The sequence below is a fragment of the Perissodus microlepis genome, chromosome 1 (genome assembly GCF_051167445.1).
Source record: "Perissodus microlepis isolate ML-2025 ecotype Zambia chromosome 1, ASM5116744v1, whole genome shotgun sequence".
NCBI classification, from domain to species: Eukaryota; Metazoa; Chordata; class Actinopteri; order Cichliformes; family Cichlidae; genus Perissodus; species Perissodus microlepis.
In genome coordinates this window covers 12,487,413-12,511,013 of record NC_140461.1, presented here as the reverse complement: position 1 = coordinate 12,511,013, position 23,601 = coordinate 12,487,413, and the positions used below count along the sequence as shown (strand labels likewise).

The following is a 23,601-nucleotide window of genomic DNA, read 5'->3' as shown; positions in this document are numbered from 1 at the left end:
CATCGTAGCTCGCCGTGATCGTATAGTGGTTAGTACTCTGCGTTGTGGCCGCAGCAACCCCGGTTCGAATCCGGGTCACGGCATTGTGAAACAATGTCACGGCAGATGAGTTTCTTTTCGACTATGTAAGAAAAATATGTGGCTTCGTGATTATTTTTTAAAATTCCTTCCGTAAATGTGTGCAACATGAAACAGGTCTAAAATACGTGGTAGTTCACTCGTTTCCTACCACTGGGAGTATTTTGGAAACCGTATCCAGCCACAATACAAAGGACTAGGGCCCTGTTTCCCCCATTGCTCCATCGTAATTACCATTAAGCACCCCCAGAGAGAGACGTGGTTGAAGAAATTGGAGTTTTCTGTTTGGTCCAAACTCATCCAGCCGAGATCTTTCTCTGTACTATAAGCTGATCAGTTGTAGGATAATAAATACCGCCTGTCCTACGCTGCTCATGAGCAAGGCATGCCAATCAAAGAATTATGTTGAGTCGCACACGGGCATAAAAGTAGGGAAATAATGCGAACAGAAAATAACTAAATAACTTGTCATTTAAAAATAGCCTGGCAGAAGCACAGATACATAAATATTCTACTTTCTGATAAACAAAGTGCATTTGAGTTTAACAGCTTCGTCATCTATAAACAATGCGTCTCTCTGACTACATAATTAAAGACTGGAAACCAACCTGTGGAGGTGAAGCGGATTGAATGCTAAAATATGCTGTTGCCTTCAAGTTCTGTCGGAAATATCCATTTTAACACACACAACAATAAATTAACTGGAAAATTTGGCACGTGAGGTGTGACGTTGAGCGTAAGTATGTTTCGGGAATGTTCAGCTGACGCATTTCTTCTTTTATTGCGTTAGTTATTTGTTTATCATCTTGAAGCAACTTCTAAAAGAGGACAAAGCACCTGCCTGTTGTTTTACTTGTGAAGCTGTGTTATTATTCCATGTGGATTTAGTCACGACTTGCGGGAGCCTATCGGAATTTCGACTTCTGTTTTTAACTCTGCGAAGGCAGCATCAGTTCCCGCTCTGTTGGCTGAGAGATTCGCCATTCATCAACCAGCCCGCCCAGCACCATTGAGAGCGGCATGGCAACGGCGGAGACGGGGGGAGAAGGTGTGGTGAGGGGGTGACAGTTTAACCGGACCAGAGAGGAGCAGCAGCAGCAGTTACAGCAGTGTTCCCACTTCTCATTGACTGGAGAAACGCAGCACCCCGCTCAGTCCGCGCTCACACACTAATAAAACGATGCACCACCGCCGCCTGTCTGCACACGCGCTGCCGCTGACCAGGTGTTGGAGCAAAGACCAGGGACGCCGTTAACGCTTCAGAACATAAACTTGTATGTATGTGCTGTGTGCACCTCTCTGTGGTCCCGTTCGCAGACGATCGAGAAGATGCTGAGCCGACTAATGAGCAGCAGCATCAGGAGTCTGGACAGGGAATGCAATTGCACCGTGAGGCTGCTGGACGACTCGGAGTACACCTGCACGATCCAGGTCAGTGGAGACCAACATTTCCTGTTTCTCAAATCACCTTGTTGCGGAGGACGTGCTTTTGACACGTAACAGGGTGGCGATCAGGTAAAGTGACGTTTTCACCGCTCGCCCGTCACATTCAATGTGATGCTTGCAGGAAACATTCAGATTAATAGAGGTGTCATCTACCGCAGGTCCAATCATCTTCACATTACACCTGATTGTATGTTTTATGGTGCAGCCTGTCATTGTGGAGCTGCGGATGTTAGGCTTTCGTCAGAGAGATACCTGTGTGGACATGCCATGATGAGCGCATGTGGTTCGTGCATTGCGTAGCAAATATCAAGGATGGCCAGATGACTCTATATGCCAACAGAAGGAAAACACTAATGTTAAATAAATACAAAATAAAATATCAGCACCAGCTGTTGTTCTTGACAGCTCTTTGCATGCATTGATTAGAATGCATTATAAAACTAATCTGGATAATCTGATCTTGAACGATTTCAGTGGAGGAGTCAGTCAGGATTTCTAGATTCTTTAGCTACATCAGCCAGTCTGGTTTTATCATAGAATGACAGAATGTTAGATGTTTATATACTAATTATGTTTATAGTTAGTGTAACCAACTCAGGTGTCATAGTCCCAAAGGTGGTTGACCTTCAGACTGACCTCATGTTTGGCTGGTAAACTGCACTTGTGATGAGAGGGATGTACATACATTTTTGCATTTGTGGTTGTTGTTTTGAGCCATTTAGAAAGTCTTTTATATCTGAGTCAGCTTTAACACAGAAATATTCTTTTCCAAATCTATAATGAGTATCATATTTACATTTTCAAAGAGTTCTGCAGCACAAACCTTAACGATCTAAAAATTGTTTGAGTTTTTAAAAATGTGAACATAAATGACAAATACATTGCTCCAAAAATTATTTCTCAGAAAATCTTATCTTGTAGAAAAGGTAAAAAACAGAGGCCAGTTTCTTTCTATTGTGTACTTTTGCGTCATTAACTGACATTGTAAGTAAAATAAAAATCACATTTTCCTTTAGTCTGAGTTACTTTAAATAAAATAAATTGGCACGAATAAAGGCAAAACATGATTGCAGTCAATAAGTGCACAGTTTGTTTATAATGAGTGAATGCAGGAATAAGAGTAAGTGATTAATGTGCACTACCTCCTCTGTAAATCAAGTGTGTGTGTGTTTGTGTCTTTTGTGTTGCTGCATCATTATAAAGTATGATTTGTGCTTCGTCTAACCTGGTCTTTGATTTGCTGGAGGTGCGTTTGATGCCTCTTACTGGAAGAGATTCCAGCGGTGCTGAATTAGAGATGACAGCAGAGAAAGGCTATCAACACCTGCTCATTTCTACGATCTGACAGCAAAGGCAAAGCAAGGCTTTCAGCATGTAACAACTTAAAGTGGCAGTGCTCAGGGGACAGATAAAATGGGGATTTTGTCAGTGTCAGGTCTTTTCCTATCTGTAAAAAAAATCAGCATTATCAACAAGTTGGGAGAAACATGAATGTTTTTCATTCAAATTATTCTGTTTTTTTAGTGTAGCATGTTGGTGAGTACTCGTTTAGATGACTTTGAGGCTGTCCTCATAGCTCAATACACATTACTGTTGAGAGAAAATGATGTGCTTTGTAGATGAATTGACTTTTGACCAGCTTGCCAATTTACCTGAGTGAGTTTTAACATTACTGTTTAACAAGCAAAACACCATGTACCATTTGTGGGGAGGACATGGTGTCCTTGTGCTTTCTCTTAGTTTCAGCCTGTACTTTTTCCCCTTTGACTTCTAAGCAGCTCCCTCCCCTGAGCGTGATTCAAAGTGTTTGGCTGTCAAGATATGCTGATCCCATCCTTTAAGCAACTGAAACCACACAGCATGGACAGAATGCCTAATTTCTAGTGGAGCTTGTATTGAGAAGGATTAGCGCTCTTTTGGCGTATGTCATTATTTCCAGCATGGGAAATAATGACATACGCCATTATTTCACACTATGGGGCCCTTGATGAAACACAACTGGTCTAAATGGAGACATAAATAGGATCATCGGCTTAATCAATCGTCTATTATTTACAACAACAATGCCATTTATTTGCTGACATCCGAATGGGTGAATGCAGTATTTAGGAAACTCTATTTTATGTTTTACACAAAGCATCTCTAAAGCTAAATAGACACTGGTGTTCACTTCATTTTGCATCGAAGTAAAGGACATTACAGTGTCCTTAGTGCAGGATGACATAATTGTGGGCTCAGGGAAATTGAGAGTGGATGGTAGCTGTCCTTTCCTGGCCCACCTTACAGAGGTGGCCCAGAATAAAGGGTCCTTGTGGGGCCCAGTGGTCACATTCTCCATTTAGCTCAATTAGCCTACACCTTTAACAGCTGCTGTTAGAGTGAAATCACATCTTTTGGGAACAATGGGAGATACAACCTCCATAATTGGGAGAATTTCTCAATGTGAAGACAAGCTAAAGTGGAGTAGGAGAAGGTGAAGGTGTCCTGTTGTTTTAACATGGACTTCTAACTTTGACTGTCAGTTGGCCAGGCCTGCCTGCAGTATAATCAGACTGAAGAACGGGGAGAACCATGTTCACTCATCTGTCCTGTTCTGACAAGACTGTCCTTCACAATATTCACAGACGTCTTACATCCACAGATGTTTAAGCCTCAGCTCATGACTGAGCAGTTTATGCAGGGAAAAATTAGGAAGGTAAATGGTTGCTGTAATGAAAAGGTGGAAGGTGGTGCTAAAAACCCCAAATTTTAAAGAATATCAAGTTCAGTAACCACAGGATCAGGACTGGGGCCACCTGTTGCTTATGAACCCCATCAGGAAAACTTTGAGATAGTTTTGAAAAAGCAAAATTTCAGCATTTAAAGGTAGCAATGGCCATGCAGAAGGAGTAACCTAATGGACATATAGAGCTGTGCAGTTAATTGGATTTTATGTTCATTTACATTGTGTAATAAATCCAGTGTTCCCCTTTTCATTACAGCTGAGACTTACTTTAAAGGCTAAAAGGTCAAATTCACTTCTCCACAGGCTGCTTAAGATTTACTTTAGATTTAGCCAAGATAGAAAGACATTGGTTCAGCTGAATTCAGCTGTTTAGAAACACTGTGCTCAGAGTGACTATAGCTACACTACCAGTCAAAAGTTTGGGCACACCTCCTTTAATGGTTTTTCTGTTTACCTTGTAGATTCTCACTGAAGGCATCAAAACTATGAATGAACACATAGAATTATGTAGTAAAGAAAAAAATGTGAAATAACTCTAAACATGTTTTATATTTTAGATTCTTCAAAATAGCCACCCTTTTCTCTGATTACTGCACAGTCTTGGCATTTTTTCGATGAGCTTCATGAGGTTGTCACCTGAAATGGTTTTCCAACAACCTTGAAGGTGTTCCCAGAGATCCTGAGCACTTGTTGGCCCTTTTGCCTTCGCTCTGCGCTCCATCTCATCCCAAACCATCTCCATTGGGTTTAGGCCATGTGACTGTGGAGACCAGGCCATCTGGTGCAGCGCTCCATCATGTTCCTTCTTGGTCAAAGAGCCCTTACACAGCCTGGAGGTCAATGTCCTAAAACTAAATGCAAACCCAATGGGATGGCATATCACTGCAGGATGCTGTGATAGCCATGTTGGTTCAGTGTGCCTTCAGTTTTGGAGAAATCCCCAACAATGTCACCAGCAAAGCATCCCCACACCATCACATCATTCCTTGTGTTTCAGGGCTCAAACAAATCTCTTCTGCTTATTGCTTTTCCTTAGTAGTAGTTTTTTTAATCAGCTATTTGACCATAAAGGCCTGATTCATGCAGTCTCCTCTGAACAGTTGATCTAGAGACGTGTCTGCTACTGGAACTCTATGTGGCATTTATCTGGGCTCTCTAACACTTGATGGCTTTGCAACTGCACTTGGGGACACAAGTTTTTGCAAGTTCTTAAAGTAATGATAGACTGTTGTTTCTCTTTACCTAGCTGATTGGTTCTTGCCATAATATGAATTCTAACTAATAGGGCTGTCAGCTGTGTACCAACCTGACTTCTGCACGGCACAACTGGTGGTCTCAAAACTGGCAAGGCACACCTGTGAAGAGGAAACCATTCCAGGTGACTACATCATGAAGCTCATTGCGAGATGGCCAAAGGTTTGCAGTGCTGCCAACAAAGCAAAGAGTGGCTACTTTGAAGAGTCTAAAATATAAAACATGTTTTGAGTTATTTCACACTTTGTTTGCTACATATTCCATATGAGTTCATTCATAGTTTTGATGCCCTCAGTATGTATTGTCACAACCTGGCTCAAAGGATGTGACAAGGAAAAGGGAGACCACACCACTGGCTGTCACAGTATCTACAATGTAAATAGTCATGAAAATAAAGAAAAACCATTAAATAACAAGGTGTGTCCAAACTTTTGAATGGCAGTATATATGGAGAGGTATAGCTTGTATAACCCGGGAAAGCTTTTGTATTACTGGAACCAGTCCTTTTATTCTTAGTGATCTTTGGCCAAATATAAATCGACTGGATTTATGATTTTATACACTTTACCAGGTTCTGTTGCTGTTTCCTTTAGGGGTTGCCACAATGAACCATCTGCCTTCATCTCATCCTATCCCTGGCATCCTCCTCTATCTCACCAATCCTCTGGATGTCCTCCGTCATTGCATCCATTAATCTTCTCTGAGGTCTTCCTTTTTTCCTCATGCCTGGAAGCTCCATATTCAACATCCTTTGTCCCCTATCTCTCCTCTGCACATGTCCAAACCATCTCAGCCTCGCCTTTCTAATTTTTGCTCCAAACTGCTCAACCTGAATTATCCCACTAACGTTCTCATTTTTAATCTTGTCCATCCTGGTCACTCTCAATGAAACCCTTAACGTCTTCGACTGTTCCACCACCAGCTGTGCCTTCCATGTTTTATTAGTGCCATTATCTCACAGCTATACTCTCACTACCATCTTGTGAACCTTTAGCCTCTCTGGTACCTGCGCCTTACTGCAGATCACAATGTTGCAAACATCATAGTCCACGGGGCCCCTGCCTAATCTCATCTGTCCACTTCTCAGTGTTATGGTCCTTGGGTCTCGGACGCAGGTTTTTGAGTTCTTTTAAGGTTTAGTTTTCATTTGTGTTTAAGCATATGTTATATTTGAGTTTGTTTCTTATTTAGAGTTTTTCCTTTAATTTAGTTCTTCTTATTACAAGACTTTCAAGTCTTGTTTTCTTATGTTTTGTATAGAGTCTTTATCGTTTATTATTTATTTTATTGATTATAGACTCTTCATCATTATTATTGTTATTAGAGTTGTCTGTTCTTGCTCACTAATGAATTTCTGTTTATTGTTAATTGATTATTCATATTTGATTCCTTGTTTTCCTTGATTCCTGCTCCCTCTGTGTTCCTCATGTCCTGTGGTTGTCTTAGTCGCTGTGTTTGTGCTCATATTTTGGTAGCTTCCTATTTTATTTTGGTAGTCCTTTGTGTCCTCTTGTGCTCTGTATTTAGTTTTATTTCCCCCTTTTCTTGTTATCTTGATTTCTGTTCGCCTTGTTTTCTCCAGCAATATTTGCTCTTTCTGATTACCTCATCTTTCTAGTTACAAATGTAAGTCTACATATTTGTGTTATTGTGTAGCATTGTTTCCCTGCCTTCCTCTTTCCCTGTTTGTTCTTGTTCTTTGTATTTTTGTTACTTGGACTCTGTTTTAGATTTATATTATTTTTCAACCTAATAAATGACTCATCATTTAGTTTTTTGAATCCCACCTTTGCATCCTGCATTCTGGACCCTCGCTCCTTCTGAAAATCACATTCTTGATGATTCGCATGTTTGATTTGGTAGTGATTTTACGCCGGATGTCATTCCTAACACAACCTTTCTCATTTATCTAGGCTCGAGCACTAGAAGTACACTCACTTGTGGCCCCCTGTGGTTGAGTTTACCCACAAACACATTGATGTTGGCATGCTACCATGCAAGGCATTGCCTTAACCAAAGGGAGCAATTTGGGGTACTTAACGTAAGACCGCTCGTGAAGAGGAGGAGCATAGATCGAATCACCAATCTGCAATAAGCAGATGCCCTCTACCTGCTGAGTCACCCTATCCCAATCAATAAGAGGATGAATAGTTTCTTCATTCAGTATTACAAAAAATAATAATAGTATTTTATCCAGACCATTCAACAGTACAGGCGTGATTGTCCAAATCAATAAAATGATAGGACAGGGATTTAATCTTTAAAACCTTATTATTTTTGTCCTAGAATATATTGACAGTGCTACTCTGGTTTGGATTCAGCCTTAGCTCATGAGTATCTGTGTCGGCTTCTTTACTCTTCTGAATTAATCACTGTAATTAAAGAGGTGTACAAATACAGGGATTATTTGGATCTACGTGTTGTTTGGCAGTTATGCCCTGCATGCCTTTGAATTATGTAGTCAAGGAGTGTGGTTAAACAGCCACGGTCTAGCACTAGTAATAAGCAGTGTCTCAACACAGAACAGCAGAATAAATTCTCCAATGGCTCACAAACCAGTGAGTTACATTTCATGAGATTATTCTATGAAAATACAAGCTATGTAATTCACTCAAAGCTCAATATAACATACAGTTGAGCAAATATCATCCAGCAGTCAGGCAGTTAATATTTGGAGTTAAATACTGCGGGCCATTAGCTCTAACTTAATATTCCTGTGAACCAGAATATGTATATATTAGTGATTGAAAGCTAGGTGAATGATAGAAATGCAGTGATGCATTTCTATCATACCTTATCACTGTGATTAAGTGACTCAGTCACCTGGCACCAACTCAAGCCCTGGATAAGTCACTAATGAAATTAGGATTGCTGTAATGCAGCCAAATGCGCAACTTGGAAGAAGCTTGTCTTGTTTGGATTGTGAATGCATTATTGAAATAGGCTTCCGTCATCTCCAAAGTGGTCTCTGTGCACTTGTATTGTTTTCCACTTGGTGTACTCTGCTAGATTTTAAGTAGATGTTGTAATATTGTGTTTGAATACATGCAAGGGCCTCTACTGATTATGGTGTCTACATCAAGGTTCCACACTAAAATAATGAACATAAGAAAAATAGCAAATTACGAATTTTTGAGTATCTCACAAGAGACCAGAAGGCACCGGGGCATTAAAAAATATCAATTTGGTGTTAAAAGATTGTTCTATAGTAAAACTGGCAAGTTTATAAATGGTCTTCATACACTGAACTACAGCAGGTATTGATTCACTCTTGATAAATATTATACTTTGGCTCCCAGATGGTTTGGGTTTCAGGTTGTTTTCAGTTTGTACCTTGAGGACAAACAATAGTCAAAGCACTTAGGCTGTGCTAAAATTTCATTTGTATTCTTCGGTTAATCCAATTCATGGTCGTGGTGGGGCTGGAATCTATCCCAGCTGTCATAGATTGAGAGGTTGGGTACACCCTGGACAGGTCGCCAATCTATCACAGGGATAACACAAGGAGACAAGACAACCACTCATCCTCACATTCACACCTACAGGCAATTTAGAATTACCAGTTAAACTAACAAGGATTTTTTGGGGTTTGGGAGCCTGAGTACCTGGAAATAATCCACACAGTCGCAGGGAGCGCGAGCAAACTACACATAGAAACGTCCCAGCTGACCAGTGGATTCAAATCCAGGACTTTCTTGCTGTGAGACAACAGTGCTAATGCCATTGTGCATATTACTACTTCTGCTAGTAAAAATATTGATATTTCATGGCACTCCGTCAAGATATTTCACCAAAAAGCACAGACATAAACCTCCTGGTGGCCCTTGTGGAAGAGCTAGGGGATCACGTAATGATTCATTATCTGAATGTCTGTGCACAATGTCATAGCAGTCAAACTAGTAGGTACTAAAATACGTTGTTCAGAAAAAATGTGGTGCAAGTTTTTTTTGTTTCTTTTTAAAAAAATGCCATTCTTATTGCTTCATATTCTTGTTCATTTCAGGGGTTGTAATTTAGATTCCAGTTACTGATGAATATAATAGTAATCATGGGTTTTGCCCTAATTGAACAGCCCTGGACAAATCTGACCAAATTTCTGGGACTTCATTGATTCAATAGACAACTAACCAGCCTTCAATTTGGACTGTGCATTCTGTAAATGTTTGCGCATCAGATCAGCTGGTGCAAGCACAGATGCTGTCACTCCTGTCAAAATGTCTTTAATCAGAGCTTTCAGTCTCAGCTCTGTTGGATCTGCCAGCTGGAGATAACAGAACTGTCTTTGAATTTGGAAGCTCCCAGATGTTAAAAAAGAGCTAAATGAGGTGTTCAGCCTTTATTTTTGGACAACTTGACAATGAAAAACTGTTGATAGCTTTGTTCTCTCATCACAGTTCGTGGCGCTTCACGTAGCACCTTCATAGGTGCTAAAAGAAAAGCCCAGTATGTAGGTCTCCTTTGATGAGTGTTTGGGATATACTATTGAACATATAGTTACAGAATATGCAGATATAATTTCAACTGATGGCCAAAAAAGCACAAGCATAACATTCAGGGAAAGAATTTGGCCTCCTAAGTAGATTTATTTCTAACCTGTAAAGGCTTAATATAGAATAAAAGTAGGATGTGCTTTAAACAGAGCTCTTGCTTATCTGCCTCGCTTCCAGCTATGTGCCACCCTGCTGACATGTCTTTCTGATGAGAAGGCAAACTGCTAAATAACATGTTAATCCATAATGTGCAGAATTGATGGGATGAGCCTTCAAGGCTTTGGTGTGCTTTTATCCTGGGACTTTGGGTGTTGGCAATGACACTAATGTGTAGGACTCCAGTGAAGTCAGGGCAACTCTGATTAAGAGGCTGATTCATTGTCTTAGTCAGATATAACCCATAATCCATAGTAGATTGTATGCCATTATGTATTGTATGCCACAACTGTTCAGCAGCTCACATAAACTTTTAACCACTGATGTACTGTTCAACAGTTAATTGAAAAGTGGATATTCTCTGTGTACACTAGTACCAGCAGGTAACTGAAGCTTAATGTGTCTGTGAAGGTTCTCAGTCATCCAGGTCATCGTAGTCAAAGGAGCTTGCAAAGAAAAGCGTCTGGACTTCTTGAAGTTACTTGAAGACGTTTCACCTCTCATCCGAGAAGCTTCTTCAGTTCTAAGATCAAATGGTGGAGAGTCCCAGATATAAACCTAGTGGGAGTATCCCCCCACAGAGGGACAAAAGGACCCCCTGATGATCCTCTAATCGCCTGAGCCAAGGTGTGAAACTGGGTGTGGGTCCCAATCAGCCAGAGTTTCGGGTGTGTTCATTGTGAAACCTGGCCCCACCTTATCATGCGAATTCCTGAGGTCAGATGGCCCAGGATGTGAGTGGGCGTTAAGGCGTCTGGGAAGGGATCTCAAAACTGGATTATAGATGGCAGAGAGTTGGTGTCGTAAACCCCGGCCTCTGTTCAAAGATGGTCGCTCACAGTGGACATAGATGGCTTCTTTTACTCCTCTTTCAAACCATCTGTCCTCTCTGTCCAAAATGTGAACATTGGCATCCTCGAAAGAGTGTCCTTTATCCTTAAGATGCAGATGGACTGCTGAGTCTTGTCCTGTGGAGGTGGCTCTTCTGTGTTGTGCCATGCGCTTGTGAAGTGGCTGTTTGGTCTCTCCAATGTAGAGGTCTGGGCATTCCTCGCTGCACTGTACAGCATACACCACATTGTTAAGTCTGTGTTTTGGCGTTTTGTCTTTCGGGTGAACCAGTTTTTGTCTGAGCGTGTTGCTGGGTCTGAAATGCACCGGGATGTCATGCTTGGAGAAAACTCTCCTAAGTTTTTCTGATACACCGGCTACATAGGGGATGACAATGTTGTTGCGTCTGTCCTTCTTATCCTCCCTCGTTGGTGTCTGGTCTTCTTTTCTGTGCCTCTTTGCTGACTTTAAGAACGCCCATTTAGGATAGCCGCACGTTTTGAGTGCTTCCTTTACATGTGTGTGTTCCTTCTTTTTTCCTTCAGGCTTAGAGGGAACATGTTCTGCCCGGTGGTGTAGGGTCCTGATTACTCCAAGTTTGTGTTCCAAAGGGTGATGGGAGTCAAAGAGGAGGCACTGGTCCGTGTGTGTGGGCTTCCGGTAAACTTCGATGTTGAGTTTGCCGTTCTCTTCAATGTGCACAGCGCAGTCCAGGAAAGGCAAACAGTTGTCCTTTGTGTCTTCCCTGGTGAACTTGATGTTTTTATCCACAGCGTTAATGTGCGCAGTGAAGGATTCCACTTCTTGTGTCTTGATTTTGACCCAGGTGTCGTCCACATATCTGTACCAGTGGCTGGGTACTCTTCCTTTGAAAGAGCCAAGAGCCTTCCTTTCCACTTCCTCCATGTAAAGGTTGGCTACAATAGGTGACACGGGGGAGCCCATGGCACAGCCATGTTTTTGTCTGTAAAAGCCTTCGTTGTATTTGAAATATGTAGTGGTGAGGCAGAGGTCTAACAGTGTGCAAATCTGATCGGGTGTGAAGTTGGTCCTGTCCTCCAAGGAGCTGTCTTCTTGTAGTCGTTTTCTGACAGTCTCCACGGCCTCCGTGGTGGGTATGCAAGTGAAGAGAGAGACTACATCAAAGGACACCATGGTTTCATCTGGATCCAGGGTAAGTTTCTGGGCCTTGTCAGTGAAGTCGGTGGAGTTCTTGATGTGGTGTGGGGTGTTCCCCACAAGAGGAGCAAGGATGGTAGCAAGGTGTTTAGCAATGTTATAAGTGGCTGAGTTTATGCTACTGACTATGGGTCTGGGTGGGACAGCTTCCTTGTGGATTTTAGGAAGTCCGTAGATGCAGGGTATGGCATCCCCTGGGTAAAGGCGGTGATATGTAAGGCGGTCAATAATTTTGTCCTTTTCAAAGTCTTGAAGGCAAGCTATAACTTTCTTTTTGTAGCTGCTTGTGGGGTCTCGCTTTAAGGCTTCGTAGGTATTGTTGTCACTGAGGAGAGTAGTGATCTTTGTATGGTAATCTGTAGTGTTTAGGACCACGGTGCATCTTCCCTTATCAGCTGGTAAAACAGTGATGTTGTGGTCTTTGCTCAGGGAAGCGACGGCCTTCTTTTCCTGTATTGTGAGGTTGGATGGAGGGACTTTGGCACTGGAGAGCGTGGCTGAGACTTTCATCCTGATTTGCTCTGCTTCTGTCTGTGATAATTTATTAATCCGTATGGCAGATTCTGTGGCTGTGATGAGGTCCACTATGGGCAACTGTTGTGGAGAAATGGCAAAATTGAGTCCTTTGGCTAATACTCTCTTTTCAGGTTCAGTGAGAATCCTGTCTGAAAAGTTCTTAACCCATTTCTCCTGACTGACTTCAGGTGTGTTTTCTTCTCTGGGTTGTGTAGGTTCAAGATGAGGAGTGTGTGTTTTTGAAAGCAAGGTGTGAAATTTCCTGCGTTGTCTTGAAGCTTAATGTAATTGCTTTTATTAAGAATTAGAGAAGAGAATTTAGTATGCGAAAATTAATCATAAAGTGAATCGCACAGAGACAGATCTTTTACATCCAAAACTGAGACTCCTAAAAAACATTTTGTAGCTCTTGTTGGCTCTCAGGTTGCTTTTCATGGAGCTCATCCCACACTGGCTAACCAGTATTTGTATAAGGTGTGATCAAAAAGTGACTGTGACTATAAAAATGAAACATTATACCTGATTTAAATTTTCTTGCTATCCCCTTCAGTTTAGTCTCCTTTAGCAGCTATACACTGCTCTCAATCGGCCATGTTTGAGTCGTTCCCTGGAAGTTCTGTTCTGACCTTGAATGTGATAACAGCCATACTGAGATCCAGTGAAGTTTTTAGTTTTTCTAGGCATAGTTTGGGGTCTTCTTGATTGCATCTCATATTTTAACACTGACGCTGGCACTAAGTTGCTCAAGTAGTAAAAGGAGCATTTTCCAGTACACATAAAGCATTTGTCTTTGTTATGCCATTTGACTTGTTGTATAAAAGCATATGAAAAGAGCCTTATAGTAAAACAAATCTTACTTTCAATGCTCTAACACTCTTTTTTCTTTGTCCTCTGTTTCTTTATCAGTCTTGTTCTGTCAGCCCCGTTTGAAGTATCTTTCATCTCGCCTCTTTTTTTGTTCTTTGTCTCTTGCCTGCCCCCTAAATTCTGTAAAATCCCCTCTTTGTTCTGTCTCACTTTCATTCCCCACTTCTTCTCTATGCCTGTCCTCTCTCAGCCCGTAGCACTGCAGCTGAGCAGATTAATGAGCTTGGCCTGAGTGAACCTGACACCAGTAAACATCGCAGCAAAGACATTCTATACATGACACAGCAGATAGGACGGTAGAGGCACTTAACTCAAGACTAGAAATTACAGCCATTGTTTCATACATGGAGGACCCTGTGTTTTATCTACACTAGCAGCGTGATTCTAGAAATGGCCACTTATTTGGTTCTTTAACTCACATTGAACTCTTAGGGTAGACTGATGTTAAATTTTGTGCAAGATTCAATGTTTACAAGTTACCTTTTTGACCACAGTGGGAACATCTGGATGTCCATACCTTGGTTCTTGACCAAATTCCAGCAAAACTGTTGACATCCCTGTGAGGGTTGGGTAATTGAGCCAGTACAGTGTCCATTGGCAGAGTTCACGATAGGATGACTTTTACTTATTTTACTTTTTTGTGACGAGGAGGTCAGTATGTAGCCTACTGTTAAAGCACTATGTTGGAGCTCTATTCTAGATAAACTATCTGCCTGTTGCTAGAAGTGTGCCTGGTTGTGGGAAAGTTGTGTTGCACACATGTCAGCAAATATATTGACAATTAGTGGTGGTTATACTGATGGTAAGCTGAAGGTTTTAAGAATTAAAACAGTTTCTCTTTCAGACAATACTAGCATGCTACAGTATGACAGCAAACTGAAGCACAGTAGCATTGTGCTCAAGCCTAATAGTGCATTCCAAAGGTTGGAATTGGAACACCTGCTAAAGTCAAATTTCCAAATGGTAAAGCTAAAGTAGAGCTACCAAACCCAGCTTAATCCAAAATGCTGTTGTGTATTTGTGACAGGTTGAATAACATACATACATGGATCACTGCTCTGTCCACAAATGTGCTGTAGTGGTGTTTTTAAGTGCCAAAAACAAGCATTGTATTGCTCGAGATACATTAATGGATCTACCCTGCTAAGAGGGACAATAAACTGTATTTTTCATTGCATTACTGACTTTACTGCTGGAACTGCACCTCGAGGTCCAACTTGCACAATAAATGAAATGCACCATCTGTACAGTGTCATGGAGTCAGTAACATGGCCTGGCATATCAGCGTTATTTTAATGTCTAGCATTCGTACATAACAGACAGCAGTTGTTGTTTTTTTTATCCACATACCTATCACACTCAGAATGCCAGAAAATGAAATACAATATATTTATTCTCTGCTTCTTTTTCACGGTGGTGATTTATGTCTCTCAGGGAGCTCGCGTGTCTTTTGCTGATGCCTTTGAAGCATGCAGGAATAAAAATATGAGAAAAGGTGTAGAGAGCCGTTCACTGTTGGGAGGCAGTAAATATGAGTGTTTCTGAAGCCTGCTGACACAACCGAGGTGTGCTTAATTCTCAATAAAACATAAGAGAATGCCAATGTGATTGTAGGTCAATACAATATTGACTCAAGGTGAGATTCATCAGTTTAATTATAATAGTTACGCTTGGCGTTAGAAATGATCTGCATAGTATAGTGTGAATAGAAGACACCCATGTTGCTAATTTTAATTATGCAGCTGAAACATAATCAAGTAATTTTCCTGTCGTATTTGGGAGGCATCAAAAAGATTATGGTATAATGTGGGGAACTGAGTAACAGACAGACTGTAACCACCCAAACCAAATCACCCCTCTGCATGTAAAGAAGCAGTTGTAGCTCAGGGATTATGTACTACGATTCCCATGAGACTGCAAACACCCTCAAGGTGATGGTCTGGAAATGGATGTTTCTCACTTTTGCAATTTCCTCTGTCTGTCTCTTTGTAACACCAATTTGCACATTACTCAATTAGTGGATTCTCCATCTGCAGCGTTTGGCTGCAGCTACAATCAGGTGTTAGCGGTACTGTATCCCACATCTTCACAAAGAAGAAAAAGGAGAATGAATGAAAAAAATAAGCAGAATGGATGTGTATTAGCCTTTCAACACTAGTTGATATCAGAAGCACAAAGAAATCTTCTCACCCTGGCACAGGCTTTACAGCAGGGAAATCTTTAAGACTTTACAGAAATGAGAGAGCAGTCTCTTGTTCTCGCCACAGTCTTCTCTGGTGCTCTTATTCCCCTTTTGTCTTTCCTTTTATGTCAAACTTGAAAGGGGAGACAAAGCTTGTTTTGGAAATGCAGGGGCTTGCTGTGGAGTTGAGAATGTTGCTTGAAAGGGCGAGCTGAGGCAAAGTGGCAATTCTGCACACGCTGATGTTGGCCTCACTGATGTCGGAAATCGTTCCGTTGCGATTTTTGCTCAGACATGGGTCAAATGTTTTATTCATGACTCAGTTCCCTATTTAATCATTATACTGATGATGTTCTCATCGAGGTGCTCTTAATTGCAAGTGTGAGTATTAGTGTGTGTTTTCTTTGCCTGTGTTTCTGATGTGTAATTGTGTGTGTCACTGCTGAACAGTTTATTTGCATATCTGATTTTCTTGTTTTCAATGTTTGTGTGAATTTCCGCGTTAATGAGAGATGGCACAAAAGATTTTGCTGGTGTCCACTGGTGAAGGGTGCCTCATAAATAAAAGGCATAGAGCTTTAATTACACATTGATGCTGACATCCTGTTGGGGGACTGCTGGCTTTGCAGATTGCAGACAACAGTATCCTCTGTTTGTGTGTCTGTGTTTGTGTTTGCATGTGTGCATCCAAGTGCTTCTGAATGGAGGTTTTGGACTGGACAAAGGAGAATGGAGACATAGCACCATAAGGATCATTATAATGACTTTGGGATTCTCACTTGGGTAGCACTCTGTGCGTGCTAATTACTTTGTTGCAGAGACAAAATGAAAATGCTAAATGATTAGCGATGCTTCAAGAAACAGCCGAGATCACTCAAAGCGGTAAAGGATTGATTTTAGGCCTGTCAGTTAAATCATTTTTCCTTTAAGTGAACACTATGTATATGTTGCATTTTGCATCTCTGTGGGCTGAGATGCCCGTTGCAGGTGCACCAACGAGTAATAAGGCTGTACATATCCATGCAAGTTAGTTAACTAAGAGTCCCTCGGTCTGTGAGGTAATTATTGAGTGTGTGCTGTGGTTTGTGGTGCATGTGTTTGTATTGTAGCTGACTTGTTTGTTGTCTCTTGGGAATATGCGCTTGTCTGTGCCATACTGTGAGATGATGGTGTGCTCTTCTTCTCTTCTTTGTCAATTCACAGGACCAGTTTAAGGGTAGAGGTGGAAGCCACACAGTATTCAGTGCAATCTGATCATGTATGAAAAGAAAATCTCAAATATGCATGTTGCATCGCTGAGCATACAAGAACATAATGATGCGAGCAAATAAAATATAACGTGTCAATATTTTATTAGTTAAGGTATAAGAGTCAGCATGCAACAAGTATTCATACACTTATTTACAATATTTGCTTTTTTAAAAATTTGTGGCCTGATAAAAATTGAGACAGATACATTTTTAACCTCCTAGGACCTGGCGTCTACATATGTGGACATCACATTTTGGGTTGTCTAGACCAAAATACTAAATTTTGCTCTACAAGGGCCTGATATCCACTTACGAGGACATTATACAGCCACTGTTCTATCGAAATTTAAAACAAATGTCCTCTTATGTGGATCTCATTTTTCTCAGAAACAAAAATCTGGTAAAAAAAAAAAAAAAATCAGGTAATTCTGTTTTTTTTTTTACATTCATCAGGTCCCAATCAGCCCAAATAGCAAAGAGAAATTGAAAATGCATGCCATGAAAGAGTTCGGGTCTTAGGAGGTTAATGCATTTTATGATGTATAACAATACTGTGCACAACATTTCAACTAAAATAACCTTCATGGATGTACACAGAACTGCAAGACTGTGGTATGCCATTTATTATATTTATTTGTAATAATTATTTATAATACCTTTCAATGTGAAAATTAAGAAAACGTGGCCATATATGTGTTTCTCAGTATGTAAGGTACTGTGGACAGTATATGTTCTGAGACTGCAGTTGTTCCACCTGGCATTTCAGCAAACGTCTAGCAGGGATCTAGCTTCTAGTTTGTGTTGTTATCTTGAAATGCACATTACCATTTTTTTCTTTTTCTTATTGGCAGCCAGCAGTGATGTTGTGAAATCATCTGTGTTCCATCAGCTAAATTGTTTGCAGTGGCTGCAATATAACAAAGCTGAATACACTATTGTAGTGTACCTGTAGTTGTATTAGGAGTCTACTAACATGTCAGTCTATAATCCTTAAAACAGAATATAATGCTAACGTGTATACCAGTCACCCAATCACCATGCTAGTGGTTTTTTAAATGGCTTCTTCTTGTTTTTTAACAAAATACTCAAAGGCTTTTATTTTGAAGCAGCTAAATAATGTGCAGATTTAATTACAGATAGTAGCATGCTTTTTTTCATTAAACCAAACATTAAGCAAAACCAAGTTAATGCTGTGAACCATTGGGCTGGACAGAGAGGCACACAATGCTAAAAAAAAGCGTCTTTCTCTGGTGGGGAAAATATTTTTTTTTTTTTCATTGTTTTAAAAAGATAATTCGGCATGCTTTCTTTTTTTCAGAATCACAAAAGTCACATTCGACTTTTAGTCACAGTTATGCAAATGTCAGTGGACATGTCTTCTAGGAAAATAGAAGTAAAGAGCAGAAGTTAAACAAATCACTTCAGTCCTTCAGATGGCTGGATTGAGATTTTCAAGAGATCAGCTGGGAAAAGAGCAAAACTCTGGCTGTGGTTTGCACTGATATAAACTGTATCTAGGCTTATGAATCTTTTACAAGGCTTTGGAAGAGAAATGCTGCTCCCATGGTCCCATGGCATTTATTAACTCTGAATTTAGATATTTCTGCAATATAAAATGGGTTTATTGTTTTCAGTTCTGTTGTTGTTTGCATACAGATAGAGGGTTTTTTGCCCATTAATAAAATCAGCCCTCTGATCAGATCATTTTCCCTCAACATCATATAATTTAGTGAGCTCAGTAACTTCAAAATGCATTATGTCACTGTAAATCTTTAATAGCTTACTAAAACACATTAATAAATCTTTAAAATTGTGATTAATGTAATTCAGTAAATAAATAAATCTACACCAGTGCACTTTCAAGTATAAATCCTGCTCTAGTGTAAATCCTAGACTTCACACTCTGACTGCTTACTTGTGGTTCCTAGGCTATTTAAAAGAAGAATGGGAGGCAGACCCTTCAGCTTCCAGGACCCTGTTCTGTGGAACCAGCTCCTAGTTTGGATTAGAGAGACAGACACTCTCTATAAAATTGGCCTTCAAACTTTCCCTTTTGATCAGGATCAGGTGACCCAGAACCCTCCCTTAGTTATGCTGCAATAAGCCTAGGCCGCTGGGGGCTTCCTCTGATGCACTGAGCATTTCTTCTTCACTCACCTCTTTTCTCTCTCTGTGTGTTTATACAACAGTCTGCATTCAATCATTAATCATTATTAAAGTTTCTCTCTCTTTCACAGTGTGTCTTTTATTCCGTCTTCCTCTCCAACCAGTCACAACACATGGCTGCCCCTTCCTGAACCTGGTTAATCCAGAGGTTTCTTCCTGTTAAAAAGGAGTTTTTCCGTCCCACTGTTACCAAGTGCTTGGTAATCAGGGGTCGTCTGATGGTTGGGGTTTTCTCTGTATTATTGTGTCTAAACACGCAGCCTCAATATAGTTTACTTAGAATAACAGCCAGAGGCCGGGGGACTGAGCGCTAGATTGATTGTGCTCACGGACTCCAATAAAATCCAGAATTATTAATTTTTTTTTCTCGTTTGTTTAAATATTTAAGGTATTGATCAGTTCTCAAATTTGTTGAGACAAAGTAAGATAAATTACTGCATGAAGTAACCATTATTTAGGTCTTGCCACTGTTTTCATTTTATGTGGGTCTGTTTAATCTTAGCACCCATTTTTTTCTTTTAAATCTTTTATATCAATCAGTATATTATAGAATACTAAATTAATACAATACATTTCTAAGGAAACAGCATATTCTGATCTCACATTGATACCAGTGTCATGTGTTAGGTCAAAACTCTACAATTCATTAATTATCATTACGAAGGACAAAGCCATTTACTTCCCTCCTCTTCACATCATCCAGAGCCGTCTGGATCCCCCTCTTCATACGCTACGGCGCCTCTCTTTTTAGCTCATCTGCGGTCTATTTTTAAACTCTTGCTATAGTGGAGAGAGTCTGTGTGCATGGAATATTAAGCGCTCCCCCTGTTCTTACACACTCTTGCTCTTCCCCTCTCTAACTGTGGGTAACTGTAGTCATCATCGGCTCACTTCTATGCAAAGAACAGGCCACACTTCAGTCAAGTGTCAGTCAAAGAACTCTCGCTTTTTCCTCCTGGCTCTGTTGCTTTTCTTCTTTTGCTCTTCTCTGCACACAGAAATAGACAATCTATCTATTTTGTTTCATCTTCCTTTCATCACCTTTCTAGTATTCCTTTTTATCTCTTTGCGGAACTTAGTTTTTTCAACACCTTCTGGCACAGTAAGCAGTATAAACAGTGAGCAGAATGGCTAACTGACTATTTTGTAATCTTATGACGTCTTGGCGAGCGGCTGTTCTGATGCACAGGGCAGCTCAGCGTTGCCTTCCACTTAGTGTGCGTGTGTTTCTTAAAACTACAAGAGGGAAGATTCAGCAAAGGTTTGTCTGCACTGTGAGAGCTTTCTTCACCTCTCTCTGAGTGAGGTAGACAGCATGAGAGTGACTCACTGAGAGGGTTTGATCTCCTCTACATATAGCTTCTGGCATTTTATATGCTGCTATGCTAAAACTGAATTGGTGTTTTGGATGTTTACAGACCCAACACTTGCATTGCTAGTGGAATGGTTTGTGAATTCCAGTAGGGATGCACCAGTATATTGGGAAATCAGCTGATATCGGTCTTATTGTTTGATATCATTCTTCCTGCAAATAAGATAATAAGATTTGCTGATAGTTATTTGTGGTGTCACAACAAAAAAGAGGAACCAAATACAAAAAGTAAAAAATTTACTGCACATTTTTATTTTAAACATTGTGATCCATATTGGCCCTGTATTTCAGAATCAGAATTTCTCTAGCATCAAGGGATTGAGGCTTTTGTGTGTGTGTGTAATTTCTAAAATAGTTGACATACACTAAAATACAGATGCAAAGTAGGGAAAGTTAAGGATATTATGTTACATAAAAGTTCTCGATTTAGTATCATTCCAGAAGCAACTCCTCATACTCATGTCACACAGAGTCAAATGTGATCGATGGCAACAGTTTCCTTCATTCATCAGTGCCAAACACACAGCACTCATTTTCTTTTGGATGTGACTGTAGTATACAATAAAGATCATTTGTCAGTGTGCACATATTTGCATAAAGAATAAGTGACAGACACACATACACAGCAAAAATAAACACACACACACCTTCTGTCATTAGCACCACTGCTGGCAGTGAATCTATTTCAGACACATTTTTCATCAGTTACTGCTGCTCCAATGGTCACAGTATGAAATATGGATTTGAATGTCCACTGCAAATGTAATTGCTTAGATTGGCTTCCAGCCCTGATGAGAAGAGTTTCAAGTTGCCCATCAAAACAGATAAGAAATGGGGAATGTGAACTTATGTTTGTGGATATATTTCCCCCTTGAAAGGCACTTGGAGAATCGAAGACATTTAGGATTTGGATTTTTAGGGTCAGAGTTTTGTGTAAATAGCATCAAAAATATGAAATCACGGCTCCATTCGGCCTTATATCAATTGCTTAAGCTGCTGGTGGTGATATATTAGTGGGCAGGATATTTTCTTGGCACATTTTGGCCCCCTTAGTACTGACAGAGCATCATTTAAATGCCATGGACTACCGGAGGATTGTTGCTAATCTTTTTGACCACAGTGCACCCATCTTCTGATAGCTGCTTAAAACAGGATAACGTGACATGTCACAAAGCTCAGATCATCTCAAACATGACAGCGAGTGCACTATACTCAAATGGCTTTCACAGTCACCAGATCTCTACCCAATAGAGTGGAATCTGGAATCTGATTGGAATCTGACAGAATGGGAGATTCACATCATGGATGTGCAGCCAACAAATCTGCAGCTACTGTGTGATGCTATCATGTCAAAAATGGACCAAAATCATTGAAGAATGCAATTATAATGTCATTATGTAGCTAGGTACATAGTGACATTATGTACCTAGTTACTTCCAAATGTTGTTCTTGGGCGACAGAAATGCTCCTAATCCAGATTTTAAATTATTCATTATGTCCCTCAGTCAAGGCAAGAAATGATTTAACTTTCAAAATTTACAGCTGGAGAAGTTAGCTCTTCAGATGAAATGATGTCCAAAAGCTCCTGAAGACATTATGATATGCTGCTTTACAATGTTTTCCATTTCCACTTTTCAGTTACACTTTTGTGTGGATTTAAAGAATGAAGCCATTAATCACAAGATGATGATCATCTAAACAGACGTCTACTTAAATTCCCGGGCCCTGTTTCAGGCCTCAGAAATCATGACTCCCTTTGCGTGTTTAGTAACAAACCCCAGTCTTTAATCAAAGATGTGATATAAAGCTATAGTCCTGTTTTCTTTGTTTTCTATTGTTTTTATTTTCTCGCTGTCCGACTGTCCATATTTTTAAACTCTTTATTTTCCAGTCATTGCAGGGACCCTGTACCTCATCTAAATCAAGAGAACAACGAGCTTCTCAGTCTCAATCAGTGGTGTGTTAGGTTTGTGCTCTGAGTTCAGGTTAAAATTTTTTGCTTCATATGGTTTATGGGATGAAAAACAGAAGAGACTTTCTTTACCGCTCCCCCTTAACACAATTGCACACAGATGTTTGATTGAAAGACTTAGTTCCTCTCTATTCGCTGTGGATTTGGGCTATCCTGATTCAGCCGTTTTGACACCAAAGCATATTGTAACAAGGTTTCGGTGACTTGGCATAAAAGCCCAACCGTTTTCCAGTAAAGTCTTTTTCCTATTCATGTTTCTTTTGAAGCAAGTGGAAAAACCTTTAAATCTAAAAATCTTTAAAATCTTATCCTGCATAGATTAATAATTGAGCTCCAATGACTCTGAATGTGCGGCCGTGCATCGTCTCATCACAGCAGCACTGTGTCCCAGCCAGCCAGCCAGCCTAGTGACTTTCCACCGCCCTTGAATTTTTGGAGATGCTGGGGAACCACTGGTCTCCATGGCAACAAGATTATTACATCACTACTCTCCAGCTGCTGTCGTCAGGCTGGTGTTTGGCCAAGCTCTGCGGCAGCCCGGTAGTGACTCCACACACTCATCACATACACTCACTGCTGTGCATGTCAAAACCCTCACTGTGAATTCTTCCAACTGTAAGAGGAGGTCCATATGTCCACAAATATCACGATTTTGGTGTGAGACTTTTAGCTGTGATTAGCATAAGTTAAAATGGATTTGTTTTATCTTATGAGTAAGGTTTACAAAAGTTTGTTAATCCATTTTTAATGTTTTTGGGACATTTTACAGACAAAAAAGTGTTGGTTAGTCTAGAAAATTATTTGATAGAGACAAAAATAGGTAATTTCATCTCTTCTTGAGGTTATATATAATCAACATTCCTATGAGAAAAAATAGTAGTATGAATTAATAAAATAAATACAATAAATATATGTATACATCTAAAAGGATGTGTAGTTTTATATTTTACCATAATTACAAAGGATCCAACCAACATCAAATGACTATAAATTGGAGATGTTATTCCTCAGTGCTTCTGAGACTTCTAGGCTGTCTTTACCCCAGTTTGGCTTTCGCCTCGGGGAAGGTTAGTTCCTAAAACATTTGGCACTATTTAAATGGGGTTAACAGTTTGTG

General features: G+C 40.2%; 1 protein-coding gene and 1 non-coding gene across 4 annotated transcripts in view; both read left to right on the top strand.

Annotated features, from left to right (window-relative positions):
- Nucleotides 1-11: 11 nt before the first annotated feature.
- trnah-gug (transfer RNA histidin (anticodon GUG)) lies at nucleotides 12-83 on the top strand. Its single transcript has one exon. It is a non-coding gene; the product is annotated as a tRNA-His (tRNA).
- Nucleotides 84-823: 740 nt separating this feature from the next.
- frmd5b (FERM domain containing 5b) overlaps nucleotides 824-23,601 on the top strand; it is an 80,319-nt gene continuing 57,541 nt past the window's right edge. For all 3 annotated transcript variants that reach the window (XR_014800432.1, XR_014800433.1, XM_084930179.1), the window contains exon 1: nucleotides 824-1,509. Coding sequence is in view for 1 of the 3 variants with exons in the window: in XM_084930179.1 (XP_084786305.1) it covers nucleotides 1,408-1,509 (102 nt within the window). In the remaining 2 variants the exon portion in view is untranslated. The remainder of the gene's footprint in view (nucleotides 1,510-23,601) is intronic.